Source organism: Pelodiscus sinensis, chromosome 2, assembly GCF_049634645.1.
Source record: "Pelodiscus sinensis isolate JC-2024 chromosome 2, ASM4963464v1, whole genome shotgun sequence".
NCBI classification, from domain to species: domain Eukaryota; kingdom Metazoa; phylum Chordata; order Testudines; family Trionychidae; genus Pelodiscus; species Pelodiscus sinensis.
In genome coordinates this window covers 183,962,247-183,978,279 of record NC_134712.1, presented here as the reverse complement: position 1 = coordinate 183,978,279, position 16,033 = coordinate 183,962,247, and the positions used below count along the sequence as shown (strand labels likewise).

At 45.6% G+C, this 16,033-nt stretch overlaps 1 protein-coding gene and 1 long non-coding RNA gene across 3 annotated transcripts in view; both read right to left on the bottom strand.

Moving 5' to 3' along the window:
• OSBPL10 (oxysterol binding protein like 10) overlaps positions 1 to 2,479 on the bottom strand; it is a 194,810-nt gene extending 192,331 nt beyond the window's left edge. For both annotated transcript variants that reach the window (XR_012901936.1, XM_075921975.1), the window contains exon 1: positions 1,904 to 2,479. Coding sequence is in view for 1 of the 2 variants with exons in the window: in XM_075921975.1 (XP_075778090.1) it covers positions 1,904 to 2,214 (311 nt within the window). In the remaining variant the exon portion in view is untranslated. The remainder of the gene's footprint in view (positions 1 to 1,903) is intronic.
• Positions 2,480 to 8,773: 6,294 nt separating this feature from the next.
• Positions 8,774 to 16,033, bottom strand: part of LOC112547622 (uncharacterized) — an 87,058-nt gene continuing 79,798 nt past the window's right edge. The window contains exon 8 of the long non-coding RNA XR_012901935.1: positions 8,774 to 9,541. This is a non-coding gene — a long non-coding RNA (uncharacterized LOC112547622). The remainder of the gene's footprint in view (positions 9,542 to 16,033) is intronic.

The window sequence follows — 16,033 nt, the reverse complement described above, 5'->3', positions numbered from 1 at the left end:
CCTGCTATTAATCTTTCATTTGTTTGTTTAATAATCTCTCATAGGAAAAGAAAAAAATTGTAGATCCACAGAGAAAAAGTTAAAAAAAATCTGGGAGATGGCTGTTATGGAAAAAATTAACACACCAATAATGCACCCAGCAGAGGACAAACAGTTACTTAGATATTTTATTACCTTCTATTCAATACTCAAAGTACATTTACCCACACAAAAAACCTCAGTGTACCTGTCTGATTTTTTTTAATATTAATATTTGGTAAACATGCCTATCTGTTAAATATGTGTAATCAGAGATTTCACACAATTTAATAAAATCACAAGAAACAACATGATGCTCAGTCTGAAGTATGGTGATATCCTGTTAAACAGAGATCTGATCACTATATTTCCATGTCTCTCTTTAAACAGAAGATCTCTGTTGTAATGATTATTCCTGTGTTTCTGATATTTACATGGCAAGAATTTGTAAACCTATTAATACTTTCTAAACAAATCAATAGTAAAAAGGGAACCAATGCACACACTGCAGCCTGGAGATGAGGAGTGTTATAACTAAGTCTACAATGGCAGTTTGGAAGAGGAACAGAGGGAAAGAGTTTCCTGTCATTTGCACCTCTGATTCAGCTCCATAAGTGACAGCATCTTTGGGAGCTCTGGACATGATAATGCTACCATAGACATTAGCATTTTTTACTATCTCATTTAACTCTGTTTACAGCACATCTAATTGACACAGTTTTAAAACTGTGAAACATTTAACTGCACTATTTCTTCCACTTCTGTTACCACTAGCTAGGCATCTCGAGGTCAGCAATAATAGAAAATTGTTGCCTGATACAAAGGTCCTGAACAGAAGTTTACCCTGTTCTATAGGTAGAAATCCTCACTATCCACAGCTGCCAATCTAAAATCTTTCATAAGCACAGAAATCTAGCAATTTAAAACAAGAGGAAGAGAATGAAGTTTGATAACCAAAAGTGAAATAATAATAATAATAGAAGATCTCCTCTTCCTAGTTCCATAACTACAGACCCCGTACAGCACTATTAATTCCACAAACCCATTGTAACAATATAGGCCCTGATTTTGTTCTATGTTGAGTACCAGCAGATTCCCAGTGCCTGCATAGCAATCTGTCCATACCCACTGAAATGCAAGATTAGGACCTTCATCTCGGTGTCCATAACTAAAAGTCAAATCAGGTCATAATGAACTTAAAACTTTTATTTTTTCCTATGAATTGTCCCATTGCCCCCTTCAGTAAAATGACCTCCCCAGAAAATAATACTTTTCTATTTACTACTTAATGCTAGTTTCTTCACTGGGGCAGGATATTTTATTCTGTATTTTTTTTTAAGTTTTGCAGAACAAGGAAGTCAAAAGTAATATGGTGGCGAAATAGATAGTAAGATGTTGTATAGTAATAAGAAGATTGGGAACAGGGAGGATGAATCAAACATGTCAAGCACTCTATTCACAAAAAAGTTGTTCCTTCCATCCCTCTAACTTCCCGAGCAACCCTAAACAACATGTATCATAAACATGTTTACATTATATCTTCAAAGACCAGGCTCCCTATCAAACCCCTCTTGCAAAACTGCTACCATGAAGATGTACCAGCCCAGGGGCACGATCCATAAAATGGATAGAGTAATGAAAATAATGAGGCCCCATTGAAAGCGAGAGGCGTTTGCCCCACAATAAGTGGCTGGGCTGCTGCACACACAGCCCACGACCGGCCTAACTGGCCTGGGGACCCCGAGCAGCTGCGCAGAGCAGCATCTCGTGGGGACCAGCGCGTGGGAGCGCCGGCTACCCGGGGAATGAGGCTGGCAGCCAGCGAAGGGGGCACGTGCCCCGCAGAGCGCTGGGGCGGCCAGGGCGCGCGCGGGGCCGGGCTTACCTGCTCTGCCAGCCCTGCAGGAGGTTGGTGTATTTGCTGAGCGCTCCCTCCAGCGTCTGCTCCCTCCTGCAGCCGCTGCCCAGCGCCGGCCCCGTTCCGCCTCCTCCCGGGCTCACGGCTGCCGAGCCCGGGCTGCTGCTGCTCCCGCCGCCTTCCAGCCGCCCCGCCGCCGGCCGGCCCGGCAGCCCGCGGCCCGCGGAGCAGGGAGACGAGCCCGCCGACGTGGGCCGGCTGCTGCTCCGGCTGCTGCTGTTGCTGTTGCTGCCGCCTCCATCCGCACCGCTGCTGCCGCCCTGCGCCGCCTTCTCCATGGAGCCCGCGGGGCAGGGTCCGAGCCCGCCCGGCCGCGCTGCTGCTGCTGCGAGTCCCCGGGAAATGCCTGACTCACGCGCGAGGGCCGGGCCGGGCCAGTGGGGAGAGCCGCCGAGCCCGCCCCCGCCGCCAGTTACCACCAGAGCCAGCTGGGGCGGCGGCCGCAGACCCGCCCCCAGCCCCGAGAGGTGCGGGAAGCTCCCCCGCTCCCCGCCCTGCCTGGCGCCCGCTTGGGAGGCTGCTGGCCCGGCCTGTGGGGAGAGCCCGCGCCAGGCCTGGGAGAGCACAACTCGGGGTGTAACACACAACACGCGCACACAGTGTTACAGCCGGGGAGGAGGAGTGCTCAGCATGGTGTACAATTCAGTACACCCCAACACACACACAACGCTAACAGCCACACACACAACATGAAATGGTTAACCAGCTAACTGGTAAGCATCACCTTTAATTGCTGATGCTTACCTGTTCTGGTTAACTGGTTGGGGCTGGAACAGCTGCCCACTCGCCCTGGGCAGGGGGCTGCTCCAGCCCTGCCGGGCTCCCCACCAATAGGTCTCGGGCCTCTCTGCCCTCCCCCTAACATTACATTTAACTGGTTAACCAATTAATGGGGATTTTACATCCCTACCTGGCACAGTTTGTAATACACAGTAACACACACACCGCCACAGTCAGAAAGGACAGCACAACATAGTGTGCAATACACAACGTCTGTATACCATGCAGAAAAGCCAGGAGGAGTGCATAATATGCAGTGTTTCACACAACACTGCCCACCATAGTACACTCAGAACATGACAGTCAGTGAGGAGTGCACACCACTCAGAATATCTGCCACAAGGCAACATGTAACACATGGAGAAGAGTACACCACGCACATATACATAAGGGCTACGTCTAGACTGGCATGATTTTCCGGAAATGCTTTTAACGGAAAAGTTTTCCGTTAAAAACATTTTCGGAACAGAGCGCCTAGATTGGCATGGACGCTTTTCCGCAAAAGCACTTTTTGCAGAAAAGCGTCCGTGCCAATCTAGATGCGCTTTTCCGCAAAAAAAGCCCCGATCGCCATTTTCGTGATCGGGGCTTTTTTGCGGAAAACAAATCTCAGCTGTCTACACTGGCCCTTTTGCGCAAAAGTTTTGCGCAAAAGGGACTTTTGCCCGAACGGGAGCAGCATAGTATTTCCACAAGAACACTGACAATCTTACATGAGATCGTCAGTGCTTTTGCGGAAATTCAAGCGACCAGTGTAGACAGCTGGCAAGTTTTTTCGGAAAAGCGGCTGATTTTTTGGAAAAACTGGCCAGTCTAGACACAGCCAAGTAGTATTACCATCTCCAAACATTCAAGAAATCGTGAGTCAAATATTGTCACTCCTCCGAAATTCATGAGATTGGCTTTAACTCAATGGGATGTTTTCAATTATAACTTTGGCTTTTGTTTCTGAGGTTATAGGGTGCACTTAGATCATGTTGTCAACCTTTTCTATACAACAACCATGAGCACATTTTTATTTAAAAAGAAATGACAGTTGAGATTCTCTTTTTGTTTTATATTAGTACAGCACCGAGCACCCTGGGGTTTTGCTCCACCACTGGACTCCTAGGTGTTACAACTATACAAATAACAAGCAGTCTCTTCATGTCAAGAGCAGGGACCTGAAAAGGGCGAGGAGAGGGGGGACAAATAACGAGAGATGATCGAATCACCAGAGCTACCAGGCTATCCACAACACACACACTGTACACAGCAATCAATGTGTAACAGATAGTGTTCCGCATCAGCACAAGTGCATAGTACAGGGTACACTGTCCTGAGTGCATAGTACATGAAAACAAGTGATAATCCTGCCGTGGGAGTGGCCTTGTATTTCAGGTACAGGAGTTCTGAGTACAATGCCTGCTTGTGTCACAGAATCCCTATGTGATGTTGGGCAAAGTACTTAATCTTCCTATGCCTTAGTTTCCCATCTGTAAATGGGGTCAGTAATCTTTCCCTATCTCTTAGGTGTTGTGAAAGAGAAAATATGTTCATTAATAAAAATGAGCCACTCAGAAGCTACAGCAAAGGTGAAGCTAGACAGATCGTGTGAAAAAACAACAGAATGCAATCATGCATCAACATGGAATATACAATGTTGTGCACTCCTCTCTGGCTGTCATATTTTGTGTCTGAGTGTACAGTGGTGGGTAATGCTGTGTGAAACACTGCATCAACCATACATCAGCATGTAAAGTCTGGGCCAGTTCTGAGAGGCTGTATAACATGTGGCTGCAGGAGGCCCCCATAGGTAGACATGGTGCTAGAGTTCTGTGCTGGCTTATTCAAACTCCTCTTGGATGCATCATGTGAGAAGCGAGTGGGTAAAGTGAGCATGGGCTGTGCCTTAAGTTATGGACCTGAAGACTGCTTACCTCCTGGGCCAGGCCCTGTGTAGATTAAGTCTCTTTTGGTGTTGAGGAAAACTCCCTACCACTGAATGAGACATGACAGAGCAACCGGTGGTGGAGAAAGAAGATATTTTATTTTAAATTTGAGTTGGGCAGGTAGAGAGGATAACTAGGCTTCCTTTGTTGGCTACCAGTTGCCTCACCTCCTGCCCCTATTGAGGTCATCCTCCTGTCCATTTATGATGTTCCTTGTTGGCATCATCCAAGCCCCTGCGCCCTTGGCCATCCTGCTTTCAGCAAAGGGCTTTATTTAGGGCAGGTCTACACTCTGTGGACAAGTTGATCTAAGCTATGCAGTTTAAGTTACATTAGTAGTAACTCAAGTAGACATAGCTTACATCTACTTACTATTGATGGGAGAAACTCTCCTATTGACTCCCCTTACTCGCCTCATTCCCGTAGAGTGCCAGAGTAAATGGGAGCGTGACCAGCAGTCGATTTAGCAATCCACCCAGTCTTGGAAACAAGCCCATAGCAATATAGGTCTGAAAAGGACTCAAGACATCATGTAGTCCAGCCCTCTGTGCTGAGCAGAACCATGAGTCCCCTTCTGGCAACTTCATATTGCCTCTCACAAGGTCTTCCTCCAAAGCTACCTCCTTCTCTTAACCCAACTTGAATCTTCTATCTACAAGATCCTTTCAGAAGTTTACTGCTAATTTATTGTCATGTCCTCTCTTAATCATCCCCACCAGTCAGTCAGCCCAACCCTCAACCTCAGTTATCTTAGACTAATTAAGCTGTACCGGTCAACAGCTTGTACCCCAGTCAACTTATCCTAATTAATAGAAGTTATATGTACTTTTATAAAATAAATGAAACAATATCCAATTTCAGTTAGAAGTACAAATAATTATGCAGAGCAACCCAATTGAGGGGGGCACAGATGTATTTATATCGCTTAAGTATTTATCTGTGCACAAGTCCTCCGTGAAGTAGAAAAGTACTATTAGCTTTGCTTTCCAGATTGGAAACTGGAGCACGGGGAGATTAAATGACTTGCCCAACTCACACAGCAAGTCTGTGGCAGAGCAGAGAATTCAACCCAAGTGTCCAAAGCCAGAGCCCAACCATTGAACTATCCTTCCTTTCTGCTTGAAATAACCAAGAACAGAATAGCTAATACACTACCCTCATGTGTGCACATGCGCACACCACACGTTAATATAAATGTTCACACACAGTGGATAAATTATCACAGCACATGATATAACAGTATATAGAGTCACCCAGTCAGGGCACAGATTTACATGCAAACAGTGGAAAACAAGTGGTGATGGTGTAAAATCACCCCTCTCTATGGTTAATTTTTTTACTGGCAAGGACAGTGTGAATATTTATGTTAACTGATACATTGTGTTATTTTATTCTACTACATTCTCATTTTGCTTTAAACAAACACATTCTCTGTGTTAACCTTGCACTTTAAGTATTACTCTTCACACTGTATGAGTACTCCTGCGAACTCTGTGCTCATCTATGCACTACATTTCATGTATTTAACACAGAGAACATACAAAGTTAAAAAAACACATAGAATATGTTTTAGCATAATAGTACGCAGTGAGTTAATTACAATAGAGCAGTGGTCCCCAACGTAGTGCCCGTGGGCGCCATGGCACCCGCCGGGCCATTTATGTGTGCCCGCGGAGCAATCTGGGCTGGCCCCGCCCCCGGGCATGTGGCAGGTGCCAGCCCCGGGAGCATGGCCGGCCCTGGCCCCGGGTGCACCGCGCATGCCGGTGCCGGCCCTGGCCCTGGCCCCGGCCGCACCGTGCATGCCGGTGCCGACCCTGACCCCCACCCCCGGGGGTGCCATGTGTGCCAGTGCCGGCCCTGGCGCGCCGCGCGTGCTGGTGCCGGCCCTGACCCCTGCCCCCGGGGGCACCGCGCGTGCCCGTGCTGGCCCTGGCCCTGGCCCTGGCCTTGGCCCCAGCCCCAGCCCCGGCCCCGGCCCCAGGGGCGCTGCGCGTGCTGGTGCCGGCCCTGGCCTTGGCCCCGGGTGCGCTGCGCATGCCGGCCCCGGCCGCGCGGCACCTGGGCAGCCCCTGCCCGGGGTCGCAGCACATGCTGGTGCCGGCCTCGGGCGTGCGGTGCATGCTTGACCCCGCCCCCAGTCACGTGGCCTGTAAGCGGCCCCACCCCTGCACACGCAGCGCGTGAGCGGCCCCGCCTCCAGGCGCCTGGCAGCCCCAAAACGTTGGGGACCACTGCAATAGAGTGTATAGCTTAATACAAATATTCATACACAGTACATACATTATCAGAGGGAGGGGGCAAACATACACAGAGGCTTTGTCTACACTGCCTATGCAAATTAATCATGGCTTAGCATTTTGCTGTGCTTCATTTGAATAATTTATTCAAGCCATTTTTGCGCAAGGGGTTTTTGCACAAAAACAAGCAGTGTGGACAGGTTTTTTCTGCGCAATACCGCCTTTTTGCACAAGATCTTTATGGCATACTTGTGCAAGAAGCCGGTAGTCTAGAGATGTAGCATAAGGTACTGCAGGACTATTCATTGTTTTTTAATTTTTTTTCTTGCACATAGCATTTCCCAGGTACAATAGGACCATTAATTAATCGTTTGTATAGTGATGATCATTGTTTTGATTTTGATAGTCTTCTGGATTGGAGAGATAGGGATGATGCCTATGCCTGAGTTTATAAGTTCAGAGCGAACATTTTCACAGGTCTAAAGAAAAATGTGCATATCTGCTTATAGTATGGAATTATAAGAGAGATTAATACATTCAGAAATTTGCAAGCATTTCATAGAGTCTAATCACTAAATACATTCTTATAAGAGTAATACTTATTTTGCACAAAACTAACAGACAGATGACCTGCTCCATTCTTGAGCTATGTGGTTGTCTGTTCTTAGCTAATTCCTGCAGCCTAGGCAAGAGATGGAATGTGACCTGCTAGTGTGCCACATGTAATTTATGCTGTGAATTACTCAGTTTTTGTATGTGTTCGTTTTTCTTTATATTAATACAGTTATCAAAATACATAGCTGGCATATATCACTTAAAAAATATAAAAGAGAAGCTAACTAAATCTACATGCTATTTCTTAATAAAGCCTACAAATTATACTGCAGCAAGAAAAGAAAAATAAGATATGGCTGGGTGAGCTAACTATGGCATTCCAATAAATTTCCAGTCTTCAAGGCAGCGAGAACAAAAAGATAAGGAAAATGTGACACTCTCAGTCACATTTAAATATCTCATAAATTTTTGTGGGTGTTTATCATACCCACTCACCCTTTTATTGTAGTTTTAGCGGGATAAAATTACATTTCAAAAATAATAATAATCCAAAATATAAACAGTTTACAATTGTTTTACAATCTAAATCTGGAGTATCCTGGTGAAATGCACAATCTCTCACAAACCATGGACTAATTTTTGCATGGTGCTGAGCCCCTCTTGTGAAGTGCTGTGCATGCTGAAGTTATTAAGTACCTTATAAGAATACACTAACTTTGTATTAATATTAGAAAATAATATAAAATACCAAACTAACAACACCACTTCCTATTGAAATTCCTTTCAAAGACTTATTGCTTTCAAAGTATCTGCAAGAAGCCAATTACTTTTATGTTGATTGTTTTGTGTGTGTGTATGTATACACACGCACAAAACAACATACAATTTGCTTTCAATGGATATCTTGAAAGCAATAAGTCTTTGCATACGTATATATATACATATGGGCTATGTATACACTTGGCTTCTTGCACGAGAAATATGCAAATGAGGCTAAGCATGCAATATCGCCAAGCCTCATTTGCATACCTAATGAGCTGCCATTTTTGCAGAAGAGGTTCTTGCGCCAGGAGCTGTCTACACTGCCCCTTCTTGTGGAAGAAAAACCCTCTTGCGCAATGCCACTATGCCGATTATTTTCAGGAATAACGGCATTGCACAAGAGGGTTTTTCTTGTGCAAGAAGTGTAGACAGCTCCTTCTGGTGCAAGAGCCTCTTCTGCAAAAATGGTGGCTCATTAAATATGCAAACGAGGCTTAGCAATATTCCATGCTTAGCCTCATTTGCATATTTCTCGCGCAAGAAGCCGCGAGTGTAGACATAGCCTCAGAGTCCCATGAACTTCTTAAAGTCCACCCATATGGATTTGATTGCAGGACCAGAACATTAATGTGAGCTTGTAGGGCAGGAACTGTATTTCTGTCTTGTGTAATGGGCATATAGTCCTTTAAACAATAAGCTCAGGCCTGATACTGTCCTGGTACTGTTTCAGTCCAAAATGAATATATTCTGGGTGTTGTAGTTCTCAGAGGAACTATTGGCATGTGTTACAACAAGGAAGGCTGGGAAATTATGCATAGATTTAAATGAACTTGCTTTCCTCATATTGAGGGTAGACTTAGAAGCAGTCATATTTGTTATGAGGCTCTTCAACTGAGGGAGTGCCAAAGTGCTGATGGGGCTTTAGTGGAAACCTTGAAGGGGCCGGAAATAAGGATTGTCTCCCTGATAGGTGCTAGTCAGTGGACAGAGCTGTGTGGTAATCTGCATGGTTGGTGAAGGGGAATCTAGAAGGTGACTATGTGAAATTGTTAGGAGATCCTAAATAGGGTGAAGAATTCCATAACAGGAGAGCAATGAGATGTAAAGGACATAGGAAATGAATGGGTACTAGCCAGGCTCTGGAGCCAGAAACTAGATCCTTTAGTATCATGTGGAAAACTTCTCTCCGCTCTCTAATGGGTTGAGGGAGGGTGGTGATGGAGGGTGTAGAGCTGAAAGATTCATGGATCCTGGTGGAAACCTGGTGATTCCAAGGGTGATGAATGAATGATATATTTATTTTGGATTTTTAGTTCTTTGGACTCTTCTGTAGACACCTGAAAGAGAACAAGATTTAGTTCATCTACAGAGGTAAATTCTCATCCTAAAGGACAGTGAGACAATGGCCGTGTTACATGGGAAACAAAGTAAGAACCTTGGGATGGGGTGTACAACCCCCCACTAGGCAACAAGAGTTTACAGGATTATTTTGGGTCCAGCCATCCACACCTGCAGCAAATACTCCATCCTCTGGAGAAATTAAAAGACAGGGAATTAGCTCATTTGGCTGGTGGTGCCAGAGGTGAGCAAACCTGAAACCTACAGAGCAGAGGAAGCCTAAGGCTTTGGTACAGTTGCTGAAAGGGGCACTCTATGGCTGTGTCTAAACTACATGGTTCCATCGATGGAGCCATGTAGATGAGGGTTGTAGGCAAAGGGAAATGAAGCCGCGATTTAAATGATCGCGGCTTCATTTAAATTTACATGGCTGCCGCGCTGAGCCGACAAACAGCTGATTAGCTGTTTGTCGGCTCAGCACTCTAGTCTGGACGCTCCCACGCCGACCTGAAAGCCCTTTATCGACATCCCCGTTATGCCTCGTAGGATGAGGTTTACTGGGGATGTCGATAAAAGGCTTTCATTTCGACACGAGAGCGTCCAGACTAGCGCGCTGAGCCGACAAACAGCTCATCAGCTGTTTGTCAGCTCAGCGCGGCAGCCATGTAAATTTAAATGAAGCCGCGATTATTTAAATCGCGGCTTCATTTCCCTTTGCCAAAAAAAAAATCTACATGGCTCCGTCGACAGAGCCATGTAGTTTAGACGTACCCTATGAGTGTAGCCAGACAGGAACCCCCCTGTAATATACATTTTTGCTTTCCTGGAGCATACAGGGCACACAGAGCAGTAAAAGCCTTGAACAGAAGGCCCAGATATGCTGGCTGCTGTGACCCTGAATGGCTGTAAACAGAGATACGCCAATTGCTGACCAAGAGGCTGCCGAGGAGTGCCCTTGACTGAAACCCATATTGATACAAACACACAGCCATCCACGGGGGGGAGGGGGGGCGAATCTCTCGCCCAGTAAAAAAAATGTCCAGTACTCACAATTTAGTTATCTCTCTTGCAAGTGTAAATTAAGTTGAAACTTGCTCCTAAGAACTGGTGCCACAAAAACGGACCAACACAATTTGGCATCTTAGATAAGAAAGAGGATATGGGCCCCTATGGGTATAAAGATGGGTCCAGCAGCACACTTACTTTGAGTGTCAATCTACCATCTATCTGCTGGTCGGGTTAGGTGTTTGACCTCCCGAGGTTCCACGGGGACGCCCACCTCGTATTAATCTTTCCTAGGAATTGAGGGACCAGCCCTGGCCTAACACGCTGGAGTCAAGAGGCACAGAAGGGGGTAAAAATTGTACCTGGGTGTGGTCTTTTGTCTTAAGTGGACACATAGACTTAGAAGGGAGGACTCTACCAGAGAGAGAAGTATCCTGTGGACCTTGGTAATCTCCTCTTACCTATTTTGCTTTTGATTTCCCTACCAGGGAAACCTTTGAACTAAGCTTACCCCAGAGGAGAGGAATATGAGAGGAAGAGGTCCAGGGAGAACAGCTTTATGTAGACTTGGTTGCCAGACCACTGGTAGCTCAAAAGTCCCTGAATCAGAGCCTGGGGTTTGGGGCTGCTCCAGCCGGGCTGGAGTGACTCCTCCACCTACTCTCCCCTTTAACCGGTTAACTGGTTAAATAATATGTTTAACTGGTTAACTCAGGGGTTCTCAAACTTTGTGATGCCGTCACCCCCTGTAAGTTGCTCGTGACCCCCCTGTAAGTTGATCGCTACCCCACGGATGGTTGGGACCCACAGTTTGAGAAATACGGGGCTAACTAATTAAATGGGATTTTACATCCCTAGTAACAACAATGTAGCTATATTGATTGCCAACATCTGATGATGATCTGTCACTATTTACTGAACCTCTTCCAAGCCCTATTCTTTCTTTAAGTGGATTATAATGATATGTCCATTATGGAGAAGAAAAGAGGGGTGTTTTCTGTGTGTGTTAATACAAAATCAAAGTATCAATATCTGACTTCTATAAAAACTCTCTCTATGGACAGAGAATCCTCTTTGCTGTTTCTACAAACAGAAAGGGTTTAGGATCTGTGGCTCAATCTCCCCTTCCATCTCCGATGCCCTCTATTGGTGCATCATTTGGACTTCATCATATGGAAGGGTGTTGACCACAAATGGCTGTTCTGATATGATTTCTCTTCCACAGAGTCTACAGCTCTTCAGCAGATTCCTACTCCTGCAATTGCTCTCTATAATGTGGAACACATATAGATGGCCAAGAAGTATTCCAAAGGCAGTGGATAGTAAGAGATCTTCTGGTAGCATGGCTTCATTAGAACATGTGGCCAAATATTCTGTACCCTACTCTCACTTCTGATTCCTGGGTCAAATGTAAGGTTCTAGCTCTTATTCCCCCCCCCCCCAGCCCCCGGGGCCTCTCCAGAACCCTTCCTGCTCCCCACTTACTTGGTTCAGCAGTGGAGCTCTCTTCCTGCACAGAGTAAGAAAACAAGATGGCTGCCAGCAAAAAAAACCCAACCCAAAGGTCTTAAAGGGGTCATGCTGGGGAGAGGGGAGGGTTGGCTTATTTTTGGTTAAACCATCTGGCAACCCTAGTTCAGAAGTCCCAAACTTTTTCTGCTTTGTTTTATTTTTCTGGCTTTATTTTATTTTATTGTACTTTGCTGGTTCCCCACCCCATCATTTGGGGGATGAGCCCTTTGTTTCAGTCACTCCCTAATGTCCCCTACCAAAGGGAATCATCTGGTCAGTGGTGCTGGAACACTTTAATAGTGGGGATGCTGAAAGTCAGCCCCCTTATCTCTGTCCCTGTCCCCTCTCCCTCAGAGCTGGGCCAGCAGCAGGGCCATGTCTCCTAAATGGGTAAACCCAGACAAGAGTAATGGGGCTGAGGCTAAGGCTACGGTTGGGGGTGGGGCAGGAAGCAGAGCCCCAGGTACAGTGCAAGCAGCTAGGGCCTGCATAGAACATTTGGATGGCACCCCTGCATCCTGAGTTCCCACCTATATGCATCTGGTGTAAGCTGACTGAAAGCTTAGGGTTTCTCTGGCTCATGATAAAATTGATCCTTAACATTTGCTGAGCAGACAACGTTGCTGAGCAGACAGCATTGTCTATATTACTCTTACAAATACCTAACATAATTTTAAGGTGAACCGTAGGCAGATAACTTTTTATCTTCAAAATGAGGAAGAGAATTCTGATTAGGTTAACAATTCTAATTTTGAAAAAGTAGGCCTTTCTGTTTACACCACTAGCTTCAATTTGAAACATCCAGGTACAAAATTGGCAATGGTTATTTCTGAACAGAGAGGGATTTAAAATTACATTGAGTTGTTTATGGCTTTGCAGTCCTTTCTGATCACAGCCATTCAAAGTGATGTTTTTAAACAAATCCACTTCCATTTCATAGGCAACATTTTAGCATGAATGGAGATATCAAAATAAATACCATCCCATCAAAAACTGAATAGACAAGATATAATTCCAGTGACTTGCCACATACAAATTTTATTGAAGTCAGTGAAGCTCTGTCCAGGCACAACAGTCTGCCGTGGGGAACAGATTATAGATATGGGGAATTTTGTGTTTGATGCTAATCATCCTTCCTCCCACCTTAATCATTAAGGCATTAGATTTGAACTGAGGAGTTCTGGGGTCAGTTCTCAAATCTGTCACATGCTGCCTCTGTGACCTGGAAGTCACTTAACCTTTGCACCTCAGTTCTTTATATCTGAAATAGAATACTTCCTTCGTATCTCGTCTGTTAACACTGTAAATTCTTTGAGGCTGGGACCTTTTATTGTGTTACTGCAACCTAGCACTGTGGAAGCTCTGATCTTGGTTAGGGACTCTAGGAGCTAGTATACTATCAAGTAGAAGATGGGTTTTCCATATTATGAGTCTCACTTTCAGCCATTTATACCTTTCTCAAACTCCTTTAGGGGACTGGAACTTTCTATAATCAAAAATACATGCTTTTTTAATTTGAGCAATTTTTCCTGTCTTTTCAAGTTTTGAACATAGAAAAATGCACAGGTGGGGGGTTTCTTTGGGAGGGGAGGTTATGAAGGCACACCAAAAAACCATGAATCCAAACATTCCTTAAACAGTAAGTCCAAATCATACCTGGTTCTAAATTTTTACAATGTAGACCCATTAAGTAAAAAATGACATCATTATAGTCTTCAGTGAGGGAAATAAGACATACCATGTTAGCAAAGTTTAATTTTGATTTGCTTTTTGGTTTCAAAATAGCACTTATATATTAACTAGAAGATTTACCCAGTGTTGCTCGGGTCCTTAATGCAATTCGATTTTTGGAAAAATAAAATGAAAATGTGCATGCTTCATTTAAATCACTGCTCTGGGGTGGGACTGTGGATGAGGACTTCAATATGCAGGCTACCCTAGGAAGAGAGAACTACTCCAGCCTTCCCTTAGGGCAGCAGCTAGGAAGCAGGTGAGAAGTGTCTCTCCATAGCCACTGCCACTTGAGCAGGCACAGCTGGGGGAGGGGTGCATATCCATTAGCTGGCACAGGTCCAAGTCTGTCTGCTCCTGCTCTCCCTAGCCAGAGTGAGGAATGCAGCAAACTATGCACTTTCTCCTTCCTCCCCACCAAAGGGGAACAATCAGCAATGTCCCTGTACAAATTGAGGAGAAGGGGGAGAGCTTCAGCCCCTGAGGGGTGGGAGGCTCAGGGCTGGAGCAGTCCCAGATAGGAGGCGTGTGCCCCCTGCCAGTCCTTTTAACCTGCCTGGTGGTTGTCTCTTTCCTGTATGGCTTTATGAGAAGCTATCCATTCCAGGTACATCCCATTTTCCTGGCACAACCAAACCCCTACCTTGTTCTAAGTTACATAAAAGGAAGTTGTATACTGAATTTGGTGGTCCTAGCTCTTACCATTTCGGACAGGGGTGGGCACAAATTTTTGGTGAGGGGCCACTCCAAGATTTTGGAAAGTGGACAAGGGCTGTACTTTTCTGTGGAGGAGGTGTGGGATCTAGGATGGAGGTTGGGTGCAGAAGGGTGCACAGGATAACAGACTGGGAGGCAGGAGATGGCAAAGTCTGAAGGGGAGTTTGGGTGAAGAAGGGGGGTGTGACCTAGGTCAGGTGAATGGGGTACAGGGTCCGGGAGGGAGTATGGGTGCAGGAGAGGATTCTGAGCTGGGGGAGGGGCATGGAAGGGGAGGGAATTGTGACCTGGGGCAGGAGATACAGAGGGTGGTGACCTGGGGGAGGGCATTGGAGTGCAGGAGGAGCAGGAGTGCCAGAGGCAGGCTTTGATTGGGAGGCACTTACCTAAGCATCTTCTGGCCAGCAGCCCTGCAGCACCCCCAGGTAGGCTGGACTCTTTGCCTGCTGCAGCTCCAGACCACTTAAAACTGCAGGTTGTTCCTTCCATATGACTCTCAGCTCCAGGAGGGGGGAGAGCCTTATGCTGCCCTGTGTCACCCAGGCCAGTCACACAGACAAACTTTCTCAAATATATAGTAGATAGAAACTGCAATTTGATCTTATAATGGAAAGATGCTCTCCTGTGTGCCAAGCTAGAGCTAAACCCTGCACCTGTTAAATTAACAGCAAAAATCTCATTCTTTCCAGTGATGGAGGAACTATCTTTGAGGTCCAGACCCTCAAGGTTTGTAGGCGTCTATTGCCCATTGATTTCTTGGGGGAAAGGGGCCTCATTGGCTTATTCACTTTTAAAAGAACTCCTCCATTCTTTGAGCAGAAGCAGAGAACCAAGAAGCAGTGAACCGTCTGTGGTGTGACACCCAGCTCTGTTCTGATGAAGGCAACAGGTTGGTCAAAACAAAAGCAACACAGGTGGTGCTGGGTGTGGGGCTGTTGCCGCCCTCAAATTTGCCTTAACATCCACTCCCAAACAGCCATTCCTCCCAGTGCACAGGTCAAAACTTAGGCATGCACTTCTCAGCAGCTGTTGGTGGGTGGAGGCTCTTGAACTCATGGACAGAAACTACCTCTCTCTCAGCCTTCAGATGCTGTGTATAAAACACACTTGTTAAAATTTTGGCAACTAATTATTATAAAAGTTTATAGTCAAAACAGAACCTGGGTCCACCGACTTATTTTCTTTCCTCTCTTACTGTTGTGGAAAGCAAACTAGTTTACTCAGTACATACTGCCTTTGGCAAGAGACATTGTTTTGTGGGTCAGTGAAACAGAAATAAGTCTGAGGTTAGCAGAATATCTGGGGACAACGCGAAACTTAAATAACATTACAAAAGGAAATTGGACTATCAAGCCAGCTAAAACAGACATCAAGGAAGCAAGCAGAGGAAATGGACTTTCCCCATACGTAAAAGGAAGCCCATGTGTGTTGAGATTATTTTTCCATAATGTTGTGCAGGAAAATGACACCTGTTCATAGGAAGCATGCACACATAATATATTTTGTACCAAGGGTCAGCAGACCTC